A 12,459-nucleotide genomic window follows, 5' to 3' on the forward strand; every position below is an offset into this window, starting at 1 on the left:
GTCACAAAGCGATAGGATTCAGCTCAATCTGTCCAGTGATTCCCTCTCTTTCTCTCTCTGTTCTCTAGCTGTCTCCCACACATACAGACATACAGACACAGCCTAAGCTCTTTTTTGTGTGTGAGTGTGAACTAGGGCTGCACAATACTGGGAAAATATGCGATATGCAAAATTGTTGTCGAGTATTGCACATACCTGTCAACCCTTTCATTTTTGCTGAGATTCTCCCGTATTTTACCATTTTATGCCTCTATTATCCCGTTAAGTATTTTCCAGTAATTTATTTCTCCAGTATTTTTAATCTTTCTATGAAAAGTAAATGTAGCATCAAAGATCCGATCTCAAATGTGTTGTAATTGCAAGAGTTGTTTAAGAGAATAACGCTTTTGCTTTGTTTTGGCTAGAAAGCACGTTGAAATTAATATAAAAAGACCGCATTCACCTTATATTCATTAAAACTATGCATTGAGCAACCTCTGAATCAGTCTATTCATGTATCGGTGCTGACTGATGGGTGCACTCTATATAAAGACACTGTTCACAGATCAGCTTGTGTACTTACTATGCTGTATCATCCTAATGTTGACAGGAATGATATTGCGATAACAATATTGACATAACATTCCAAAATCTAAGCTTGTTTTTAATAAAACAAATATAAATATGCATATAATAAATAATACTGCTAATAATAATCACATTAAATAAAAGCAAATTGTTATGAATAAACTGACTTTCTCAAAATAGCAATGCACCACCAATGCGCCTCATCATCTGATGGCCACTTCCAGCAGCAGAACATGTCATGTCATAAAGCGTGAATCATCTCAGACTGGTTTCTTGAACATGACATTGAGTTCACTGTATTCAAATGACCTCCACAGTCACCAGACCTCAATCCAATAGAGCAGCTTTGGCATGTGATGGAACGGAAGATTCGCATCATAGATGTGCAGCTGACAAATCTGCAGCAACTGTGTGATGCTATCGTGTCAATATATAGCAAAATCTCTAAGGAATATTTCTAATGCCTTGTTGAATCTTTGCCACGAAGGATTACGAGAGTTCTAAGCGCAAAAGGTTGTCCAACCCAGGACTAGTAGGCTGTACCTAAAAAGTGTCCAGTAAGTGTTGTTGCTGTGATTAACTAATAATTAAAACTGCAGAAGTCAATCCCACTGAGAAAGATTTTTGGAAGAATATGAAAAGATTTGCTGCACACTTTACTATCAATAGCATAATAACTGCCCAAGAAAAACAACAGCGGTGAGAATATATATATATATATATATATATATATATATATATATATATATATATACAGTTGAAGTCAGAATTATTAGCCCCCTTCAAATTTTTTTCTTCTTTTTTAAATATTTTCCGAATGATGTTTAACAGAGCAAGGAAATTATCGCAGTATGTCTGATAATATTTTTTCTTCTGGAGAAAGTCTTATTTGTTTTATTTCGGCTAGACTAAAAGCAGTTTTTAATTTTTTAAACACAATTTTAGGGACAAAATTATTAGCCCATTTAAGCTTTATTTTTTCTCGATAATCTACAGAACAAACCACTGGTATACAATAACTTGCCTATTTACCCTTACCTGCCCAGGTAACCTAATTAACCTAGTTAAGCCTTTAAATGTGACTTTAAGCTGAATAGAAGTGTCTTGAAAAATACCTAGTAAAATATTATTTACTGTCATCATGGCAAAGATAAAATACATCAGTTATTAGAGATTTGTTATTAAAACTATTATGTTTAGAAATGTGCTGAAAAACTTTGCTCTCCATTAAACAGAAATTGGGGGAAAAATAAACAAGCGGTCTAAACATTCAGGGGGGCTAATAATTCTGACTTCAACTGTATGTATATATATATATATATATATATATATATATATATATATATATATATATATATATATATATATATATATATATATATATATACACGATCATAGTAATATGGATATGTTTGCACAAGCTCTACATTTTACTGTCAGCCTGTTGGCATACGATGAAAAAAAAAATGAACACAAGTGAACATAAAAATCAATCTACAGACTTTTTATTCTATAGAATCTTAGAAAATTAGGAAAGGTCTTTTTTTGTTTGCAAGTGATTCACACACTGACAATTAAGATAGTCTTGCATATAATTTCTTACATATAGCTGAATCCATTTAAGTGAAGAAACATTTGTTATTATCAAGACTGTAATGCTGCTTTTTATCTATGTAGACTTTTTAAGGTTAAATAAAAAAAGCATCTTAAACAACTGTAGTATTATCAAGATATTTCATATCACTTTGATCCATTTAATGTCTCCATGCTTAATATAAATATGAACTGTTATCTAATATAAGGTTTACTTAAGTCTTGATTTAGAACGATAAGGTAGTCATCGATATAGATGCATTTCCTGATGAAAAAAAGCCTTAAAACAAGGACAAAGAATTCCAGCATTGCCAAAGCTTAATGGAAACTGCATTACAGCACTCTGTCACATTGACTGCTTTCATAAGAATGAGACAGCAAAACGGAGAAGATTCATCACTTCTGCATTTTTTTTATTCCAGGAAGCCCACTACACGCACAACATATAAATCATGCCACTCTCTGTCAAAACAAAACACCCTGTCTTTACTAATATTAATAGTCTTTTTATTTTTATTCTCGCTTTCTAAAATTCAAGGCAGGTTACACAAAAAAAAAGCCTCAAAGGCAAAAGGTCCATGTGTGAGAAAAATTGAACCACCGTTGGACTCCATAAAGCCGCGGTTATGGCAGACGGTCAAGGCCTGGAATAGCTCTCTCTGTGGTAGTTTATCTTAACACTGAACTACACTAGAGGCAACATGTTCTAAGGTCACATGTACAGGACACCTACAGCCACAAAATGACAGACAGAAATACAGCAGGAGGACTTCTCACACACCATCAACGCAATGGGAGAAAAATTGAGACAGAGACGGGATCCATGAGGGTGAATTCAGGGTGAGTTGGGAATGTAGAATGAAGGGCGTCCTTACAGACAGAAAAGAAAAGAGCTTTGTTGTTTCCGTGGAGCGGGTTTGGGTGGGGTGAGGGGGGGTGATGTTGCCAAGAGCACCAGTTTTTGTCTGCAACTCAAGGCCTAGAATACAAACATATTTCACCTCTCAAAAGCAGAGACTCCAGCCTGAAAGATAGTGGTGCATATCCAATTAATTCCAGCTCATCCAGTGAATTATGACAAGTTCTTTCTTAACAGCGATTCCTTGCGGCAGAGATGCATTCTAAGAGGTCTGCATTTAGGTGGACGTAATGTGTGTTTTATGAGCAGAGCAAACTGGAAATTTTATCAGCATGAACACAGTGTCTACATTATATATTCAGAGGAAAGCAAAATAATGGAGTTGGAAAAAAAAAAATTGTGGGTGTAAGAGAAAAGGACACAGGAAACGTACACTCCTGCATTGCATATTTTGTTAACTGCAAGTTCTTTTCTGTGTGTTACTGAGGTAAATGATCCTTAAGGATAATATGAACCAAAATAAAATTAGAGCCGAGGCTAAGAACAGACTGGAGAGAGATCTGAGCATGCTGGCAAAACCTCAGCCAATTAATGAGATCTCGCTTCATTTAAACAAGCCAACAACTTGCAGGAAAAAAAACAACACAAAGAGACATGGAGATAAAAATAGCGAATTATTAGTGCTGGGCAAAGATTAAATCGGATCTAAAATAAAAGTTTGTTTTAACATAATATACGAGTATATATACACTAGTCACCAACCCTGTTCCTGAAGAGCTTCCTGCAGAATTTAGCTCCAACCCAATCAAACACACTTGAACCAATTAATAGGACCTGAAGCAGCACTCAATAATTAGACAGGTGTCTTTGGTCAGGATTGCAACTGAGGGTGCCCTCACACTATGCTTTCTGAACCATTCTCAAGCACGTTTCCTAGTTCGTTTGACACGTGAGTGCTTCGAATCAGGCCCAGGAGCAGGTCAGTTGGCCGGCCATGGTCTAGTTGGAAGAGGTGTGCCAAAGTGCGGTTTGGTTGGGCTTAGGCATGGTTTGCTTGATGTGTGAGTGCAAAGTGTGCCTGAGCACGAAACTAAAGACGCAACAACACTTTTAAGAGACTGTTTTATATGGGTTTATTAATCATTCTTACTTTTCAATGGACACTAACTGTCATAGTTTATCAAAGATGCAAACCCCTCCCCGCACAACATGAGCTGCACCTTCAGCAAACCTCAAAATACCAGCAACACAAGGACTTTTATTATAATTTATGAGCGTCAAAAGTGCTGGATCTGTTCAGCAAAATATTTGGTCCCACTTTATATTAAGTGGCCTTAACTAATATGTACTTACACAGGAATTAATAGTTTGTTACAATGTACTTATTGTGTAAATACATGTATTTACTGTGTACTTATGCTTGATAAAATACACATATGTAATTACATCTGTAATTAACTTTTGTAACTACATTTGTAAATACACTGTTGACCATCCCTTACACCTTAACCCACCCTTAAACCTACCCATGCCACCAAACCTGTCCATAACCCAACCTCTATCCCAACTCAAAAGCACCACAAGTGTTCTCAAATACATTATAAACACAGTAAGTACATTGTATTTATTTTTTGATGTAAGTACATAGTAGTTAGGGACACTTAATATAAAGTGGGACCAAATATTTCACTGCGTGTCACTGCATTTTAAACGACCAACAATAATACAAAACAATATAACTAAAGCAATGTCCACTGTGCTAAGCGAGAGCGATTCTCTTCCTGTTCAAGCATGCTCGGGTTCGGAAGGTAAAAGCAGTGTGAGTGCAGACCGTCAGGGGAGAGGAGACAACCGCGCTTTAGCACGATTCAAGGCAACTGTACCAAATGTGGATACACGCTGAAATCTGCAAACACTGCAAACACACATACGTACAGTAGAAACCAAAGTATACAAAACAATTTTGTAACAGATATGTAAATGTAGGTATGTATGTAGGTAATGTTGTATCTTGTACATATACATTTTATATCTAAACATAATTAAACATTTTCTCAAATATATGCACGCATGTGTGTATTTATTTATACATAATAAATATACACAGTACTCAAACTTAAATTGTCAAAACAAACTTTTTTTTTTATATGCAATTAAATCATGATACATTTTTGGGTTGGGTTCATAGTTGGGTTCAGTATTTTATTTACAGAATAAACGTTTTTATTCAACAAAAATTGTATTAAAAAAAAAAAACTTTTGAATGGTCTATTTTTCAAAGAATTACAGTCATCCAGAAATCCAGAATATGGTCAACACAAAATAAATGACCAATGCAAGTATTTCTCAAGCACCTAATCAGCACATTACAAAGGTTTCCGAAAAATCATGGGACATTGTAGACTATAATGAATAATGAATGATAATGATAAGAAAATGGCTGCTGAAGATTCAGCTTTGTCATCGCTGAGATTAATGAAATATTAAAGTGCCCAATATGCCATTACAAACTTTTGTTTTAGAAGTCACTTAACAAACCTTTCAAATCAGTTAATATTTCAAAGAGCCTCAAACAGCTAGATTTAATCTCTCTAAACCTCTCCTTTCCACAAGCCTACTCTGCTCTGATTGATGTCTCAACAATAAAATGCTTCGTTGCAACATGATGTTGACAACACAATCAACTAAAGCATCTGAGGGGACGTTAAATTCTTAAATAGCCAATTAAGAACATAGGCAGGCAAGTCAAGTGAAATTGGAACTGTTGGAGACTCGCTTCAGCAGTTCAGAATCAGTTCTTTCTTTGAGAAGGCTGTAGCTTGTGTGCGTCTTGCGCACTTTGTTATAAACTTTGCAGACCTTTTCCATTCCCACAACAGATACATTAAAAATGCATGAAAGGTCATGTAAAAAATAGGGCAGTTTAGAATGTATTAAACTTGAAAGCAGATATCTTATATTACATCAAAATACATTTGAAAGATGGCATATTCTTTTAATTACCTTGGAGTACCACATGCATATCATAACCCCTGTGGTACCAGGATACTGCCATAACCCTTTATATCAGGGGAAAGAACTTGAAGGGCTTCCATTCTTCTGGAAACAGCAGCCACAACACTGCCATTCAGTCAATACAACACATGACTAGAGCGCATCCACAGACAGCCCTTTAATAATGGCCATGACGTAACCAAGCCATCCTATCAGAGTAAGCCAACATAGCCAGAAACCTTCTATTGCTACATGGTTTGAATATACAGTAGCCCACACAATGCTTAAGACTAAAGATGAATCCAAAATCACATACTAGTCCAATATTCTATGGCACTTTGAAGTATAAATAGTGCAAGTAGAGATTTCACATCCAAAAATTAAATAATAGAATGAGTGCAGATGATTTACTCATTCAACCGGTTAAAATGAGTGTAGAAAGTGAAAATGCACTCAACAGACGCAGCTTTGCTTACAAAGCGAGAGAGGAGGAGTTATTTGGCACAAAGGTTGGATTGCATTATTTATTTTAGCACTGTAAAACCAAAATTCTCTTACAAAAACAATCACACCATCTCCAAATGCTGAATGTGGATTATTTATTTTATTAAAATGGCATCAAATGAACAATTTGAATTTCTGATTACATAAAAAAAACTTTAGTGTATAGTATGGTGATTCATTTAAAACACAACTTTAGAATTGGTCTATGTACGTCCAGCCGCAAATGAATTAATTTTACAAGATATCAAAGATCAGTGCATCATATTTACTGACCCATTAAATCTGTTCCAAATGCTGAGAAATAATAGTTTCTGACACATCTAATAAATGACACGACAGACATGTTGTGCAGAGAGGAAGTGTTTCAGGCGAGAAAAACAACTAATAATTGGAGATCGTTTATGTGGTGTATAACTGACCACAAAGTTCCCTTCAAAACAAAAAGTCTCTATGTACCACGACTTGGTAGCTAGAAATATCTGAATACCAGATATATTCAGACATGCAGAATAGTGTACTTGACTCCCAACAAAATATACAGGTTTACAATCTAATTAATGAATATTTAACCCCATTAACATTATTAAAATTCAATGCTGAGTGACTGATGTTGGAGTCACAGTTCTAAAGTTCATGTTTAAACCACGTTTTCTAGTTATTTTGTTTTTTTAGATTTGCAGGTAAACAATCTGCTGGTGCTTTCATTTTTCAAACTTGCATTTTTAGTATATTAAACTAAATAAAAGCACATAATTATTCGGCACCTGAGGGGATCCTTGTCATGGTAGGTTACACTTTTGTTCCAGCCGCTACGTCGCTTCGCAGAAACAGAATAGAAATTTTTCACCTGGTTGGGACAAAACTCCTTTTAAAACGATTTAATTATGTGCCGCTGCATTGTGAAAATGTGAAAAGTATCGAGAACATGCGCAACCAATTGATGTTACAAGATTTCTCCCTTGTGTGCTGTTGAGGATGTTATTATCCACTCTGGAGTGATTATGAGGCTTAATTTGGCCACAACTTTCTCTGTGTTTCAGCAAATGGAATGTTTTTTGGTGTCAAATCTTATTTTGACACATATTTTAAGACAACACTTTGGAATTTTAAAAAAAAACTCTATGCACTCTAGTCAAATTTACTACCCTTTTGTTATGTTAGTGGCTGTTTTTGACATATTGACTTCCATTGTAATGACATTTTTTATTACAAAGCCATGAAACCATATAATGATGCATTCTTTATTTTAGTGGTTTTCCGTTAGGAAGAGGTTAAATTTGTCATTTTTACAGTTGATCATCAGTTACGGTGCAAAAAAAGCGTAGACTCTGGCTTCTGTATATCGTATAGTGTGCCAACTGATGATCAACAGTAAAAATTACAAATTTGACCTCTTCCCAACAGGGAAAACAACCAACCATTAAAAGTGCATGATTATGGTGTCAAGGTTGTGCAATCAAAAAAATGTCAGTTTAATGGGTCAATGGGGCAAAAACAGTGATTAACCAAACGAAAGGGTAGTCAATATGAACAACGCACAAGGGATAAAGCAATAGCAATATGAGCAATCAGTATCATTTTATACACCATGTGCCATAGGATAAGACATGGATAATGCCTCAAAACAACTTGTCTAGCGAGAAAAAGAAACAAGTGTTCTAAATCAGCAGAAAATATCAAACATGCCTCTGACTGGACGGAATCAAAGTCCGTGCTCATCATAGACTACAAGATTTTCTATTTGACCTGTCAAGTCAAACCTGCAGACTGACTCTGATGTTTGGCAACTAGCATCTGGACAAAAGCCATATAGTGAATCATAGCCTTTAGTGAACCAGAGGAAAAACAGAAGTGATGAAAGCCAAAAACAAAAGCAAGACCATAGTACATACACAGAAAGCTTTAGTTGTGTCTAAGTTGCCATGTTTTACGCACTATGCACTAAACTGTCTTATTTTGTAATTCATCATTCTATACGTAATCACCCAATTAAAATCTGAGACTGCTCAACAAACTCTATTTGAAAACTTAAAACATGAGAATTGATTTAGGAAATAGAGATCACAAGCATAAGAGCAAGTCTGAATTTATTACTGTCAAAAAAAAGTTGCCTGCAAAAAGCCTGTGATTCAAGATGTCTGTGCACAGAATGTACTCACACTAGTTGCCCATTAGCTGTAATCTTTGTGGTGTGTTTAAAGTGCAGTCGACACCAAAGTTTGCTTTTACTGCTGCTAGTTGTCTTTGATGTTGATTTGGTGTGTCTGGGCTTTAATAAATGCAATGCAAGCTAAATTAATTAGCAAACTTCACAAGCAATATCCTCAGGGTACTTACAGAGGAGAAACAAAAAAATGCTAAATTTAAAACTCAACTGTTTGAACATCAAATGCCATTTCCAAAGCTGATTTCCATGCACCTTACAATAATACATCATCTATTATTCTGCATAAATCAGAATAAACTGCTCATAAAAGCATTACATGTAGTCTAAAACAACTTTTATTTTAACAAATAAATAAAATTATACGTTATCATTATCTTGCTTTTTGTCCATACTGTTTAGTTTACTTTTGATGAACCGCAGAAATTCTAAAATATTATAATCAAAATATGAGTCCTGTTAAATAGACATAGACTTCTGTTCGAAGGTTTTTAAAGGAATTTAAACTTTTATTCAGCAAAAAATTTGTTTAAAAGTGATGTTAAAAAAAATAAAAATATCATTTTTAGCTAAGTAGTATAATTTACCCAGTCATCACTTATTCCGCTTCGTCCAAATCAGACATTTTATACAGAAGCAGTTCTCTCATTTCCCCCACCGACCCCCTGAAGTGCATATAGATAATTTCATTGATTTGAATGCCACTTATAAATATTTGATTTCAGTTATTTATCATTTAATAATTTCAATTAATGTTGATCCTTCTAATGCATTTAAGGATACTTGGGATCGAGATCCATGAGTTACTATGACAGGATCTATGGGATAACATTTTAGCCCAGGTGCATTCCTCTTCATTCTGTGCTAGGCATGGTTTGCTAGGCCTGCCAATTACACCTGGTAACATTTACCTTTTAATTAGAAGTTTTTATTATTATTATTATTATTATTATTATTTTACCCATCTGTATCTAGTTATTCTCTGATGTCATGTACTTATCTATTCAATGTACTTAATTTGGTATTTATCTATGTATTGATTTATTTTTGTTCGGATAATTGAGTTAATGAATGAGATGTTAGGGGATGGGATTAACAATGGACAATATATTACCGTTTACCTCTCAGTATTTAATTTGTATTGTCATACAAAAGATCAATGGAAAAGATTGAAATAAAAATAATTAAAATGCTACATAAGGCTTCCATTTCAAACGAATTGTTTCTTTTATTTGTTTTCATCAAGTAAAACCCTGATTAAATATATTTCTTGGGCACTAAATCAGCCTATTAGAATTCTTTTGTAGAATCATGTGACACTAAAATCTGGAATAGTAACTATTGAAAATGCTTTAAAAGGAATATTTTACTTATTAAAATTGAAATAGAAACAAAAATTACCAATGCCAAATTTTGAAAGATAATGTAACCATGTTAGCTGATTATGTGTTTTGCCAATGCAGACTATATAATCATTAAATGTAGATTAATTACTGATAAGGTCTTCTTGCAAGTCTGTATGATGTGATGCACATTAAACACACAGACCTGTCCTGAGGAGGCCAGCAGGTTGATGGTGGTCAGGAGCATCCAGCCCCGACTCGTCTCCTCGCTCTGATTTACCTCCAGAAACTGCACAATGGCTCTGCTGGCTGCCTCTGAGGGAGGGGCACAAACACACACACACACACAAATCAGAATCACTGAAGCGTTTAACAGTCTGTGCATGTGGATCAAATCCATTTTCACACGTCAGCTAGTGTGTGACTGGCCTCATCTGGGGAAGGACGGGGAGTCAATTAGAGGTGATGACATGCAGGCGCTTTCATTTCTCATTCACCCATCGCCGCCTTTTTTTAAGATACAATACTGTGCCACTCCAGTGAATTCACAAAGGACAAGGTTTACTCAAAGAATATTATTTTCTGCTTCGAAGGGAACATAATTGTGCAATTACCTTTTAAAACCCAATGTCACTGAAAAAATGACAGTACATGTCATGTGCAAAACAAACTGAATATTATTGGTATTTTACATGTCGCTTTTTGCCGAATCAATATTACGTCTATAGTTTAAAAAGAGCAGGTCGTAAACATAAGATGGTTTAATAAATGCTTGAGCACTTGCTCCGCAGTATGTCATGATGAGATGCTCAATCTGGTGTTTATGACCGGTGCAGCATATGCTGTCACTGTGGATTATATAACCAAAAATAAACATTACTGCACTTCATGTGCCAAGACAAGCTGCCAACGAACAGTGCGGACAACTCTGAAACTATAATGCCCAGATTGACTTGAATAATGAAGCTTTTTAAGCAAGTATGCACTGGTATGAAGTATGTATAAATCAGTATAAAAATCTTCATCTTGATGAATGCGCTTGTTATGTGTGACATCCCGCAAAGCGGCTCATCAAATGATAATAATAAACATTTACAAAGCGCTGTGATACTTATGAAAATCACCATCGCAATGTACATTTCCATGCCTAATATCCGATGGCCAGAAAGTGATTATTTTTGATAAATTGTTAAAATTTTAACAGGAAGGCACACAATATGATGATATACAGATGTAGACAAAATTGTTGGTACCCTTTCATTAAAATAACAAAAAACAAACAAAAAAAAAAATTAATCAATCAGATATTGCATTTGAATTGTTGATCAATAGAAGCATTAAAAAAAGCAAACTGGCTTGCATAAAATTACCAACAATTTTGTCCATGTCTGTATATTGTACAGAGAAAATAAAAAGTCAATCATTTCATATTAAGCTGGATCATTTATTTTGCAGTATAACAAAATAAATGTCTTACAGTCATATTTTTCATTATTTTAATATTACAATTTTAGATTTTGGGGCAATTAGCAAAGTAATAAGCGAGATAAAAGTACATATAGGTCAGGGGTCACCAATCTCGATCCCTGCAGGGTTTAACTTAAACTTGCCTCAACACACCTGCCTGGATGTTTCAAGTATACCTAGTGGTTGTTGCTAGAGCGGATACGTTTGCGGCTGGAAGTTAACGCGTCAGGAATTAGTCTGTATTACGCACAGACAAAAAAAAAAAGTCTAATAATAATAATTTCAATACTATGCTCTTATTTATTTTGGGGTATAACAACATTAATTGCTTACGGTCATATTTTTCACCATTTTAATGATTGAAAATCTTACAATTTTAGGTTTTGAGGCATTTAGTAAAGGAATAAATAGGATAAAGTACATCCAGGTGGTTGTTTAGGCTTGTACTAATCCTTTGGATTTTATTCTGTGATAACAACCACAATTTAATGTACAATATCCAATTACAATATAGTAATCTTTTATATGAAAATAAGATGGATGGCAACAATGATTTGATTTAAAAATGAACCTTTGGAGCATGATAACAATGTTTAAGTCTGCTCTCTCAAAACATGTACCATAACAATCATGTCTGAGGTCAGTAATTGGACTTTTGTGGTTAAATAATCAACCACATCACTATCGTGGGATTGAAATCCGATCAAATGTGTTTACCAAGTTAACAAGCTCAAAACAGTTTAGACCTCATTTATGTATTTAGCGTTGTTCACACTCCGTGGTTAGAGTCACATTCAAGGCCCTTTCAAGGACTCTCCAGGTCCAATACCCTAAAATTCAAGGACTTGATGTGTGGAGTAGAAACATTTCAAGTGACAGCAAGGTTACATTGTTTTACTTTGTAAGACACATTGTAAGATACATCGTGTCATATACAACTATGCAAAAAACTATGCTCTTTTTGCATG

General features: G+C 34.7%; 1 protein-coding gene across 32 annotated transcripts in view; it reads right to left on the reverse strand.

The window, feature by feature from the left end:
- wdfy3 (WD repeat and FYVE domain containing 3) overlaps positions 1 to 12,459 on the reverse strand; it is a 152,958-nt gene that overhangs the window by 118,840 nt on the left and 21,659 nt on the right. For all 32 annotated transcript variants that reach the window (XM_087253741.1, XM_087253737.1, XM_087253739.1 and 29 more), the window contains exon 4: positions 10,230 to 10,339. In XM_087253741.1, coding sequence (XP_087109867.1) covers positions 10,230 to 10,339 — 110 coding nt within the window. The remainder of the gene's footprint in view (positions 1 to 10,229; positions 10,340 to 12,459) is intronic.

The sequence above is a fragment of the Danio rerio genome, chromosome 5 (assembly GCF_052040795.2).
Source record: "Danio rerio strain M-AB ecotype USA chromosome 5, GRCz13ab, whole genome shotgun sequence".
Lineage (NCBI taxonomy): Eukaryota > Metazoa > Chordata > Actinopteri > Cypriniformes > Danionidae > Danio > Danio rerio.